Raw genomic sequence first — 13190 nt, forward strand, 5'->3', positions numbered from 1 at the left:
TTGTTATAAGTGAATTGATAGTTTCTGATATGTTATGTAAACTACTTGCGATTAGCGCCGTAGCGCCTAAACGGCTAATGTTATACACTTCTGGTTTAATGTTTGTGTAGACATTTACTGTTTTCTTTTTTATATTGCTTGTTGAAATATTCATGCAATATATGTTGCTTATAGTTGGTAAAGAAAGTTTAGTATGCGTTTGTACACAGAGACTGTTCTAGAAACGTGATAATGCTTGGTGCGTATACGTAATTTTTCATGATAATTTGTGATATTAGCATTATAGGGATTATTATATCTTGATTTATAAGCATATAATTTAATGCTTAATATCTAAAGCTGATGTTTGAATGTTTATAGAAATTTAATTGGTGATGTAAACAATACTGGATTGTAATTTGTGAATCTATTTGGTTTTACAGTTTGACCACACACACACACACTAGTGATGTCCGGTTCGTGAACGAATCGTTCATTTGAACTGGTTTGACACGTCCGACATACTACTGATACCAACGAATTGTTGATACTGAGCATGCGCGACCTACCGAGCAGTACGCGTGCTGTCTGACACACACACACACACACACACACACACACACACACTTTTTAGACTCCGAATCAGATGCGTTCGACATACTGTAAAGGCTGGTGCTGTGCTGCTGATATATGAGCACAGGTGAACTGAGGACTTAAATGAAAAGTAAGTTTTTTTACTAACAATTTAAAACATCTACGTTTTGCACATCAGTGCCTGTATTGGATGATTTAGTGCAAAACGTAAATGTAAGGAACAGTTCTAAGATGATGATAATTTAATTTAAACAGATAAGCTATATGCCCTCATGCAATAGACATGACTTTATTTAAATGTGTTTAGTGTGTATGTTCATCCGCCGAGATGATATTTGGATATGCATGACGTCAAGACGTAAGGACGTAAAAGAACTGGTGAACCGTTTTTTTAACCGGTTCATTGAAACGAACTGTCTTAAAGAACTGATTCACAAAAAAGAATCGGACTTCCCATCACTAACACACACACACGCCTATAAACATGAATGTGCACAAAGTACTCAACAAAAATTGAACTACAACAACGACAACGACCATATGTGAATATTGTTCAGCACGAGAGGAATAAAAGAGGAATAAAGACAAAATCTAATTTAATGTTATCATTTCATGGGTAACACAAATACTTCGTTATTGTACTTAAGTAGATTTTTTGGTATCAGTACTATTTATTTTTCAGACAACTTTTTTCTTTTACTCATTACGTTTTTGCACAAATATCTGTACTTTCTACTTTTTACAGCTAAGGATGAGCAGGGCAGAAAGCAACAAGAAGTAAAGACAGAGGGAGTCAGTGATGTAAACATGACTGAGAACAGAAACTTTCCTGATCATCATCATCATCATCATCATTATCATCATCATCTTTTCTCTGCTTGTGTTCTATATGTGGATGTTCAGGCTGGACACATTCATCAGGTAACAAAGTTTTTTATTCGTCTTGTATTTATTTATATATATTAGGCTGTCAAAATAACAATTCTTTTAAACAGCACAAATTTTATTAAAGCGCTATCAATTCAGTGCTTATTTCTGTTTTTACCATTGTTATAAAAAATGTAAGTACAGTGTAACCCGGTTATGTCGATGTCCTAGGGGGGTGCCAAAAAGCATCGAGGTAACCGATGATCGAGATAAACGAAAATCAAAATGGCGGCAGTATATTAACGTGCTTGAAATTTCTTTATGTACATGATGTGCGTTAATAAATGAGAATGTGCATGCACGTGTTTTTGAAGGGGTTTTTTACACAACAGCGTTGCCGCGATTTGTTTGATGAAGGCATGCTAACATGTACATACAGTACATGTTTATCTGTCAGGTGTTTTCTCGGCCGCTTTCTCTGAAGCTCCCGGCTTCAATCGCCCACATATGGTGCTCGTTTAGCATCATCACCAGCTCCTATTTAAACTTCCACACTCTCACTGTCTGTTATTGTTGGTATATGTTGGTTCACGGCGGTCGTTGTTATCGCTCATGTGTATCCCGGTACGTGCCTTCCCACCGGCTGCTCTTTTCTTCCCAAAGCGCACTACGGATTCCCCCCCGATCCTGCCGGTGTTTATTCGATGATTTTGGATGGTCATCACACGTTCCGCGCCGCCAAGCGCGGCTTTCGCCTCCCGTTCGTCGCATAACATTTAACAACAAAGGCATATGTGCACTAACTAACAGCAGAGATTCACCAGTATACAATACAACACCTGTAGCAGCTGTAAGCCTTGATTTTTCTGCCACTTTCGCGAGTTTTTCTGCGGCTGCACCGAGATAACCGACGTTAAATGGCAAATTTTTCCCCCCCTTGTGCTCGAGATATCAGGATTCGGCGACATAAAAAAAGACATAACCGATAAAAAATGCTTAGACAAAGCGAGAATTTGGCGGTTCCACTTCAAAAACGTCGACTTAATAGGGTTGTCGAGGTAACCGAGGGCGAGATAACCGGGTTCCACTGTACATAAATAAATAAATATAAAAGAGGCGAAATTAAAACCTCCGATTAAAAAAATGCTAAGACAAATCAAGAATTTCACGGTTCCACTTCAAAAACGTCGACTTAAAAGGGTTGGCGAGTTAACCGAGCTTGAGATAAGTGGGTTCGACTGTATGTACTTTTGCCACCTCTGGGCAACTGTATAAAGATCAAGTGGCCTTTCAAGAGGAATTCCGACAATTTAAAATCCTCCATAAGGATATGCAGAATTTAACAGTAAATACGCAGGCAGCTCTGCTAGCTCCTAGACCACAGCGGGTCATAGAGACTCCAGTCCCATTGCCCGGAACTATCAATAAACCACCTGCGGCAGTGGTGCCAGAGACAGTGCCCTATATTTGGCGGCCTACACCCTGCAGACCCCAAGTGGCACTTAGAGTCCCTTAAAGTCAGAAACAGATGCATGTGCCTGCGGGACAAGCCCACAGCCTGATGCCGATCATAATCCAACAATTCCAAATTTCACACGTCCTGACCCTGTCGAGTTCGCTCATTTAAATTTAGCCCTTGATAACATTCTCCCTGATGATGCATCTGAGCTCTGCGAGTAGAACACCTCAAATTTCCAGAGGCTTGCCTAATAGCAGATTAATTTTTAAATTCCTCTTGGCCATACACAGACACTATGCACTTAATGACAGATACGGACTACATTATCAGTTAGCATAACTAAGATAGCAGCAGTCATGGATGCCCCTGATGTCCAACCTGGAGATGCAGCCAGTTTCGATCTGTTTGCCCTCCAAATCCAAGCTCTCGTGGGTCTCCTGAAGTCATTAGGTTCTGAGGGAGATGCGGCACTACGGTGCGGCCCAAACCAGGACCAGCAGCGAAGCATAAACTCGCTTCTGTCCTGCATGGAGCTGACCGAACCCCAGAAGCAGCTACTCAGGTGCTGACGCCCTCGCATCAGCCCGAGCCAGCACGGGGATCTCAACAGATCAGAGTTCTGTGCCTATACTGTAACAGTACTGAACATTACTCACGCCAATGCACCACTTCCCAGGCGTTTAGTACAGAGCAGATGATCACAGACAACAAGCGTTGTTGGAAATGTGGACGATCACACTTAGCTAAAAAATTGTACCCTAAAGAAACCCTGTCGTTTCCTGCGTTAATAGCTGACCTCAAAAGGAGAGTACCTGTCTAGTGAGTTCTATGAACAAAACCCTTTATCTAGACAGGTCAGAAGGTTCCAAGCGTGTTCTGCTAAAAGTGATTCCTGTTGTATTACAACATAAAAATCGAGCCCTGAACTCTTATGCAGTACTCGATGACTGGTCCAAAACGACTATGCTACTCTCAGCTGCAGTTCAGAAACTAGGGCTGCAAGAACAGAAGGAAGATTTAATATTAAGAACAATTGGACAAGATGTCAAGAAGCAGTTTCCTTTAGAGTACGCTCTATATCGCAGCCCCAACGAAGCCACCAGATCCAGAATGCCTTCACCTCTGAACACTTAGGTTTGACTGAGCACTCGCATCCCATTGCAACACTCCCATATAGATACTAGGGCTGTGCAATACGGACAAAATAATCATATTGCGATTTTCTGAATGAATATTGCGATTGCGATTTTCTTCGCGATTTTGACAATTGTTTTTGCTTTTTCAAACTTTTTTAAACATGCTTTTCCTAAATGTATTCAGTTCACAAGAAGTGCATAACAAAACATTTATAAATTATATAAAATAACAGTAATAATAGTTTAATAAACAAAACTGTAGTAAAATTGTCTTTAAAACAGACAACATAAAATAAATTAAGATTAACTAAACTAAATTCCAGTCATAATAAATAAACTTCAAAACTGTTTTTTTAGTGCACACATTTAATAACTGTACAGTAGTACTAACTGCTTGATAAACAAAACTGTAATAAATTGTCTTAAAAACAGACATGAAATAAATTAAGATGAACTAACCTCAACTCCAGTCATAACAATAAATAAAAACTAACAGAAATCAAAACCAAAAAACAGATTGCTCTCTTAAAGGTTTTTTGCAAGAAAAACCAGCATGTCCACCATATCTGTGGTCGTGGCGTAGTATTTCACCTGCTTGAGCTCGTATTCAACGCCCGCCTTACATTTCTCATACATTTCGGGAATAGCAAATCGTGTGAAATGAGTGCAAGATGGCAGCTGGTATCTTTTGTCTAGTGTTTGTATTAGTCTTTGGAAGCCGTCTTTACTAAAGATGTGCGCAGGCATCATATCTTTGCATATATAATAGGTGACTGCGTCGGTAATTTCTTTGTGCCGTTTTGATCCTTTCTCATAAGGCATGGCGCTTGCAAATGCTTGAACAATGTATGCTTGTTCAATCTGTTCGGGCTGGCTTCGATGTGTGCTTTTGTTTGTTTCGATGGACTTTGTCGACATGCATTGATCATGCAGTTTTTTATGGCGCTGTTTTAAGTGTTGGAACAGATTTGTAGTATTGCTCTGTTTCGTTGGAATAATCATTCCACAAGTCTTGCAAATTACCTTGCTCTGTGACATCCTCTCTCCTGAATCCAAAATACTCCCAAACGACTGACGTTGAATTTCTCTTTGACACCAAATCATTTTTATTTTGACCTGCATCCATATTTTATGTTCTTTCCTCCCGCTCGCCGATTTGGTTTTTCCGCTCAGCTTCGTCGTGCGCTGTGTGAGCTCTGATTGGTTAACGTCTTAAAAACATGCGCACAAGAACGTATTCTGAATAAAAATATAAATAAATTAATAGATAAAATCGCAGCCTTATGCGGTTTAGAAATCGCATGTGCTTAAATCGCACATTTTTTTGCGATTGCGATTAATTGCACAGCCCTAATAGATACCAACACCTTAAGGACAATCCTTTACAGCACATTGGTAAAATACAACCCCTCCTTTTGATCGAAGCAGACCATCCACATCTTATAACACCTAATGAGCCTGTATGCCTTGGGCCCCCTGGAGTACCAGCAGCAATCAGAACTAGACTTGGTTGGACATTACAAGCCACAGTTCAACACCATCAAAGTGATTTAAATCTATCTAGTTTACCTACAGCTAAGGACTATGTGACAGCAGAACATCTCCTCTTCCGTAAAATTCAACAAGACAGCTTTCCAGAGGAATATAAACAACTAAACTCTGGTAAGCCCGTGTAAGGAAGTGTTTTATCCCCTGCCGCTTGGGCAGGATTCTCTTCTGTCGCGTGGGCAGGATACCCTTGTATTCAGCCTTTCGATCTCTGCTCTCCTACCTATACGGGGAAGTCTCAATGAAAACGCACAAATCAGTCTTTCAGAGAGAAGTTCCAAAGTTTATTGTCTCACACATGAAGATATACTTCTGAAGAGAAGGAGAGAAAGGGGGTGGGCTGCCAGCTGTGTGTGTGTGTGTGTGTGTGTGTGTGTGTGTGTGTGTGTGTGTGAACAGAAGAGAAAGTTAGGAGAGACAACTCCACAAGGTTATGCTGAGCCTGCAAAAGATAAGCCTAAAACAGAAATACAGGAACCACTGTGTGTGCCACCAAAAGATAGTTCAGGGTATGGTGAACAGAAGCTTACAAAAAAGTTATTCTAAAAGCACACAACAAAATTACTATAACTACTAATGGCGACAAAATACATATTAACATATTGTGAGAACATAAAAACGGTTGATGATGATAACTTCACATCTGGTCATGTTATTCGTTTAGCAGACGCAACAAAACGCAGGTTAGCCATACCAAAAAATGACAGTTTGGGTTTTCTCACAGCGTAAGCGTATGAAGAGAGGATAAAGACAAGAACTGAGTGTTCTGGGTCAACCTAATCTGGGATTAGTGATCAAGGATATCTTACAATTCCCCCATTTTATCCATGATAAATAAGAATGAATAAATCACATCTTAAACAATCAATCAGACATGACACATAGGAATAGGATAATATTCAGAAACACGAGGGACAGATTGATAACCAGAAAGCATACTGGTGAATTACAGGTAGTCGTTGACTCACAACCTATGCAAATAACGACCGCTCGACATTATGACCACAATCGCGAGCCGCAGCATACGACAGTGCGTACCAGCTTCCGGCATAATTTCACAGTACTGTACATATAGCCTACTCTACTTACAACCAAATCGTGTTACGACCGGTCTGTCGGTCCCAATTGTGGTCGTAAATCCACGACTACCTGTATTGCTGGATACACTGAAAAATACATGGTCCAAATAGGCATAGTACCTACCTACCATAGTAACAGGAAAACAATGACAGTCGGAATTATCATAGAAATGTACGGCGCTGACAGACATAGCATGGACCTGCTGTGTGTTGATGAGCCGTCCAGTTGGCGTATTGCCAGAAGGTGTTGTCGTGTGGGTGAGCATGGGCAGGTATCCCAGGTGATTAGGAGAAGAAGGACAACCATATCGGTCACTGGTTGTGTTACTTTCTTTATTAATAAGAGGTTGTTGTTCCGTTCCTCGCAGCTTCCCTTGACACGTCCTGCAGTTGTGAGGATGCCCGAAGAGTCAGCACAGAAGGGTCTGAGGAGCTGTCACTGGACCACGAAGAATGATGACAGAAGGGAACGATACACGTCTCCAATAAAACTCATGGGGATGTCATAAGGCTTTGCTTCTGTAACATAAAGAAAAATAGTGATACACAGGGTACATGTACACACAATTAAGAGGGATCACTTCAAGTGGGACTTTTCTTGATTCTGGTAGCATGGATCCACTGTGGAAAAAGGCCAGTTAATACACCTGTGCATATGATCGCGACTATTTCTGCCCTCATATTTGCATTCACCCAATCATCGGGTTTTAAAGATTTAATCAGCACAGCATCTCCCACATATGGAAACGCCATGAAAGGGATAAGTATTTACATAAGTTCTGCGTTACCTTCGCAGTAAAGTGAAGTCAATCTGCCATTCAGAGAATGGAGCAGTGGGTAGTAGTGGGAGGCCGTCGTGTTTCGCTGCTCTCTTAGTGATGATATTCTGGGATTTAATTCTGGGCACCGATCAGACACCCAGATAGAATCGAGTCTATCATGCAGTTTAAGTTAGCTACACAAAAAATCGGTTCATATCTTCCCTCACCCCCCTTCGTGCGCGATGTGTAACACTGTGAAACTCACGCATGAGGAAAAGAACACAGTGAGATGGAAGGCATAGGCGAAAATCTGCACTGTACCAAGCAAATGTAAATCGGTAATGAGAGCGGAGGAAAGGAGACAGGTGTTAATAGGAGCGCTAAAAGTGGGGAAAAACACCTGAGCTTGTGCCGCACTTTTTGCCACTTTGTCAGCCAAGGAATTGACTTTAGCTTCTACATTGTTGTCATAAGAATGGGCTTTTGTTTTGATGATGGCCAGTGTGCAAGGAAGACAGCAAGCAGTGATAAGGTTCTGATCTAAGGACGAATGAGACATGGATTTCCCTTTAGCCGAGCGGAAACCACGGGATTGCCAGATGCGGCCAAAATCGTGCACAATCCCAAAGGCATATCGGGAGTCAGTGTAGATTGTGACATCTTTTCATTCAGAAAGGACACATGCACGAGTCAAGGTGAAGAGTTCAGCGGCCTGTGCAGAAGAATAAGGCAAAGAGTAAGCTTCAACAGGGACATCAGGTAAGGAACAGACAGAGTAACCACACAGAAATTTACCATCATATGGCTTCGAACATGAGCCGTCCACAAAAAGTGACTCACCCCTGTCTAAAGGAGTGGAAGACAAATCTGGGCGTATACTAGTGGAGTGAATGACCTCGGAGCAGCAATCATGTGTGGTGTTGTGCAGTGTGTCTTCTTGTGCATTAATCAAACGAGCAAGTGCATGACCAAAAGTGTCGAAAGAGGAGGTGGCCTTGATTTCCAAATTACTGGTCTAGCAAAGGATAGTTTTATAGCCGGATCTTTTTTGAGCTGTCATGTGTTGTGTGCAAGTTCTGAAGGACCTGTTTCACCTGATGTGGAGAGTGCAAGACCATAGGATGAGACAACACAAATCTTTCAGCGTCTTGGACCATCACAGCACAGGCAGCAACCGCACGAAGACACGCAGGTAAACCCTGAGCCACGGTGTCAAGTGTTTTGGACAGAAATGCATGCTCCTGCGCCAAGACAGCAGAGGCAGTTTCGTCCTGTTCACACGCATAAAGGTGAAAAACCTTGATAGATCGACAGTCCGAGACCGGGGCTAAACACAAAGCTGACCGCAAAGCCTCGTACGCCTCATTCATCTCAGGTGTCCACGTTAGTGGGTGCTGCAAAGGATCGTTGTGTGAGATTGCAGAGCGGAGACGTTTGTTGTGTAGTAGTTAATAGTTATTCAGTCCAAAGAAAGCCATGAAAGCATGCTTTGTGGAGGGACGCCTTGTGTTAAGAATGATCTGTACACGATCTTTAGAGAGCCGTTTGCTGCCTTGAGAAAGTTCGAACCCTAGGTATTTCACAGTGGTTCTACAAAACGTTTAAAGAAAAAAGTTTGGTTTTGGATACCTTGAATCCTTTTCTTGCCAGATGATGCAGGAGGCACAGGGAGGATTGTTCACAGAGGTCCTCAGAGACCAGGAAATCATCTGCATACTGTAAGAAAAGAGAGTCAGAGGGGAGGGCAAGATCACAGAGGGCGTCCATTACCACAGCGGAAAAGACTGCCGGGGAGTCAAAGAATCCTTCTAGAAATGGCCAGTGTGGTTGTACATTTTCTTTCCAGAAAAGCAGGGGATCTGCTGAATTTATTCTTCAAATGGCTTCGAGATAAGACTCCTGTTTGGTTGGAATGTTGAACCCCGGATACACTGGCCGTTTTGCAGTTTGGCTAGCCAAAATATGATAGTTATTAAAGGAGTTGGTTTGTTCATAATAAAAATCATTACACACACTAAAGATACTGAAATGGGGTTCTATTTAAAATCGTAACGGAAAATACTTTTTTTTTTTAAATCTCACATGCTTTAAGGTTGAATAAATAAAAATTACTTAGGTTACTTACATGCATTTATATGCATTGAAAAATATTCAATGTATTATGCATATGCAGTAATTGCACAGTACATTAACATGAACCGAGTTTGTAACACTTCAAGAAAATACAGATACAGCACCGTCTGCTGGACAAAACAAGACTGTACAAAATTGGCATAAATACAGAAAGAACTATAACGGGAATTGCAAACGATGTTATTGGTCTTGTTCAGGGAAATATACATATGTGTCAGGTGCAGGTGCCTCTCCTGGAGCTTCTGCCTCGGGTACCTCTCCTGGAGCTTCTGCCTCGGGTACTTCTCCTAGAGCTTCTGCCTCGGGTGCCTCTCCTGGAGCTTCTGCCTCGGGTGCCTCTCCTGGAGCTTCTGCCTCGGGTGCCTCTCCTGGAGCTTCTGCCTCGGGTGCTGCTGCCTCCTAAACAAAATGTATTTGCCTTTAACAAAGCTTTACTCAAGGACTGTGCGTAATTTAACTGAATGCTGAAGTTAAAACTACTAAATCTCCTAAAGTTTTTTTTTTTTAATGTTATAAACATTTCAGGATATGCTTTATGTGCTCCCTATATAAGTACAGTAATCCTATAAAAACAGTATTTTTGCATCATAAACACAAAGGTTATGGTTAACCTGCTTAGATAACTTCAGTTTTAAAATGTTCACCCAAACAGTTTGACTAAGATTTTTACATTTGCATTATTATATGGTTTACTGAGGTCATATAATAATAATGCAAATGCAAAAATTTAGATTTACGTAGTATTTTAACTACGTAAATCTTTGTGCTTGTGTAGCTGACACTATCTTCATTCCCCTCACATGACAGAAAACATCTAAAGAATCCTAGTGTTCGGTAATTTTAGTTTTACTTAGTTTCATCACTATGCACAGACTAAAAGGTAACATACAGCGTAATGTACCAATTAAAACACTTTCAAACACATTTTTATCAACTTTGCTGACAATGCTACAGCTACAACATCTAATATTAACTTTATTACCTCGTGTTTAGACACACAATATCAAGTAGTCATTTATTCTTATATAAGCATTATAAAATTAATCTACAGTTAATAACATGACTTTCATTCAGCCAGTTGGTGTTTGAACTGGAGTGATAAAACTAAAAAGGCACAGGAGTTAATCTGCAACCAAACACAACCATCTTACATAGAAATAAACCTCCCCGAATGTGAATTAAGATATAACATAAGAGATGCAGTTCCACACACATACATACCATCATTGATGTACACCTGCAGCTGGGCAATCAGATCTCTCTTACCCTTAATATCCAGTCCCCGGATAGCACATTCCTGCTTCAGCTCAGCTACTACAAACACCACCATAGATGCAAGAAAATATGTATTTCATCAAGCACAAATTTATGCAAAGCAACACACAACTACTACATGTGCTCCCTACAGATATTCATTTATTGTTATGATTAGTTTCATACAGAGTTGCTATTTAGAAATCTTTTACATTTGTTTAGGTTATGTTTTGAAGGCTTAGTAATGACACTGTAGCCAAAAATAAAAATACAAAAATCTAAACAGGACCATAACTACAAAAACCAAAATAAACAAGCATTAAATTTAAATTTTCAGTCTGTTATGGTTTAATAAAAAAACTAACTTTTATTTATCTGCAGTCAAATCTGAATAAACATCCAAATTCTTATTCTTTTTGTTAATTTGCAAGGAAAAATCCTAATCACAACATAATCTTGTACATGTACAGCCTTTTGACGTGACCTTTTGAAGTCACAGTTTTGAACATTAATGCACCTTGTGCTACATACAAATAGATTTTCAGATTTTATCACATTTCTGGCAAAGTAAAAAAAAAAATAGGACTGCTTATCAGATAATGATGCTTTTAGGACCTTCTCTGATTCTCTGCCTTGAGTAAAGCTTATGGTTGTTACTGGGCAGTGAAATGCTTTTTAATGTGGCATGACTGCAATGCACTTGATTTACACTGAAGAAATGATTGTACATCTTATTTCACACCACTGTTCTATATAGGTTATTTATCTGTATCGTGAGCATGTGCAAAAACGTTAACACTGGCTTAAATATTACGGTTAACTAAATACTTTCGGAACATATTTATAAATCAGGAATAATACAAATGACGTTTAATTAAAACAAGCAAAACCAGTTAAAATGTCTTCTGTTTTGTTTACTTTCAAGCTACTCGACAATTCCTGACGTTGTTATGATTCTATTTACATGCTTTTTTTTTTTTTTTTTTTATAAAAACCATTAAAGTTACTGCGATTAAGAAAAGTATTAAATTCTATATTTAAAAAAAAAAAAAACGAGGGCGAATTGTCTCTCATTAGCTATTTAGCAAGAAAGACACTGGTATTAGCCGTTTTTTACTTTGCTAACTTGCAAAAGTTCATCCCACACCTTCAGACACATTAGGGATATTTAAAAAACTTTTATATTTTTAAGACTATAACTAAAGACTTGAAACGTGCAGTGTTTGTTTAGTTACCTCCAACTGAAGGTATCTGACGAGCTCCATTTTCAGCTGTGGCTTCTGGCTGGTATACCTGCTTTGATATCGCCACCTACAGGCCTCTTGGAGAATATATTTTCATTTAAAATGGATGGTTGCTTCCAACCGGGGACAGGGATTTCTAATTACATTAAGGCCACAATTTTAAGTCAGACGTCTCTTTTGGATTTTTTTGGTTCCAAAAAAATCATCTTTATTATCAGAAATACACAAGTTTAGAGAGCTAAATTTTTGTCTGTTTTTTTCTATTCTGGTGGGGCGTCCCTATTTTGTCTTACCACCAACCACCTCTAGGTGTCAATTATCTTCAGATTATCCAATGTATATGCAATTATAACTGTAAAAAATTAACAATGAAGATTAAGTTCAGACTATAACTAAAGAGTTGTTTAAAGGGGAGACTTTAACTGCTTTTATTTATTTTTTTATTTTGCATTTCACTATTTCCCATTATCTCTTGTATTTGAATAGACCATTTTTAAGAATGTATACAGTAAAAAATCCTTACCCCACATCCTGTTTAACACATCTAATTCTCTTCAATTCTGAGATTCTGAAAAGTTCCACATTTTGAAATCTACAACACTCATGTTATATGACAAACATGTTCATTTTCATTAACACCATTATGGTCTATGATAAATAATGATCTGGGCACACTGGAATCTATTTAAATTAAAACAGAACATGCATGTGATCAACCGTGTTGCAAGATATATTGCTATATAATATATCTATCAATATTAGGTAGAAGTAGGAGATATTTGATGTACAACCCTGATTAACAACCACCTAAAAAGTTTGGACATTTGAGCAATACCCACAAAAACAAGAATCTGTGAATCTTAATTCTCTTTAACATTTATTTGTAAGCAACTTGAACTGAAATGTTTTTGAACCTGTTGCCTTCAACAAACATACTGGGGAAAAAAAAAAAAAAAAACATCCAGTAAAGGCTTTTCACCTTTACATTTTTCACTTCATGTAATCAATACGATTTTTAACATCACATTTTACTGCCTCCCAACCTCTCCCTTGAAGTGTTGCTGGGAATATTACAATGCACTTCATGCACTGGGCTTTAACAGGAACCTTGCCAGAACTGATGTAGTCCATCAGAG

General features: G+C 39.3%; 1 protein-coding gene and 1 pseudogene across 1 annotated transcript in view; one reads left to right on the forward strand and one right to left on the reverse strand.

The window, feature by feature from the left end:
- Nucleotides 1-601: 601 nt before the first annotated feature.
- Nucleotides 602-13190, forward strand: part of LOC124402553 — a 311654-nt pseudogene continuing 299065 nt past the window's right edge.
- The window catches only part of LOC124402558 (alpha carbonic anhydrase 8-like), a 42712-nt gene continuing 35367 nt past the window's right edge, over nucleotides 5846-13190 (reverse strand). The window contains exons 2-5 of the mRNA XM_046875675.1: nucleotides 10778-10870; nucleotides 9812-9955; nucleotides 9053-9139; nucleotides 5846-7181 (exon numbers count right to left, since the gene is read on the reverse strand). Coding sequence (XP_046731631.1) covers nucleotides 7155-7181; nucleotides 9053-9139; nucleotides 9812-9955; nucleotides 10778-10783 — 264 coding nt within the window. The 5' untranslated portion in view covers nucleotides 10784-10870 and the 3' untranslated portion in view covers nucleotides 5846-7154. The remainder of the gene's footprint in view (nucleotides 7182-9052; nucleotides 9140-9811; nucleotides 9956-10777; nucleotides 10871-13190) is intronic.

The sequence above is a fragment of the Silurus meridionalis genome, chromosome 19 (genome assembly GCF_014805685.1).
Source record: "Silurus meridionalis isolate SWU-2019-XX chromosome 19, ASM1480568v1, whole genome shotgun sequence".
Lineage (NCBI taxonomy): Eukaryota > Metazoa > Chordata > Actinopteri > Siluriformes > Siluridae > Silurus > Silurus meridionalis.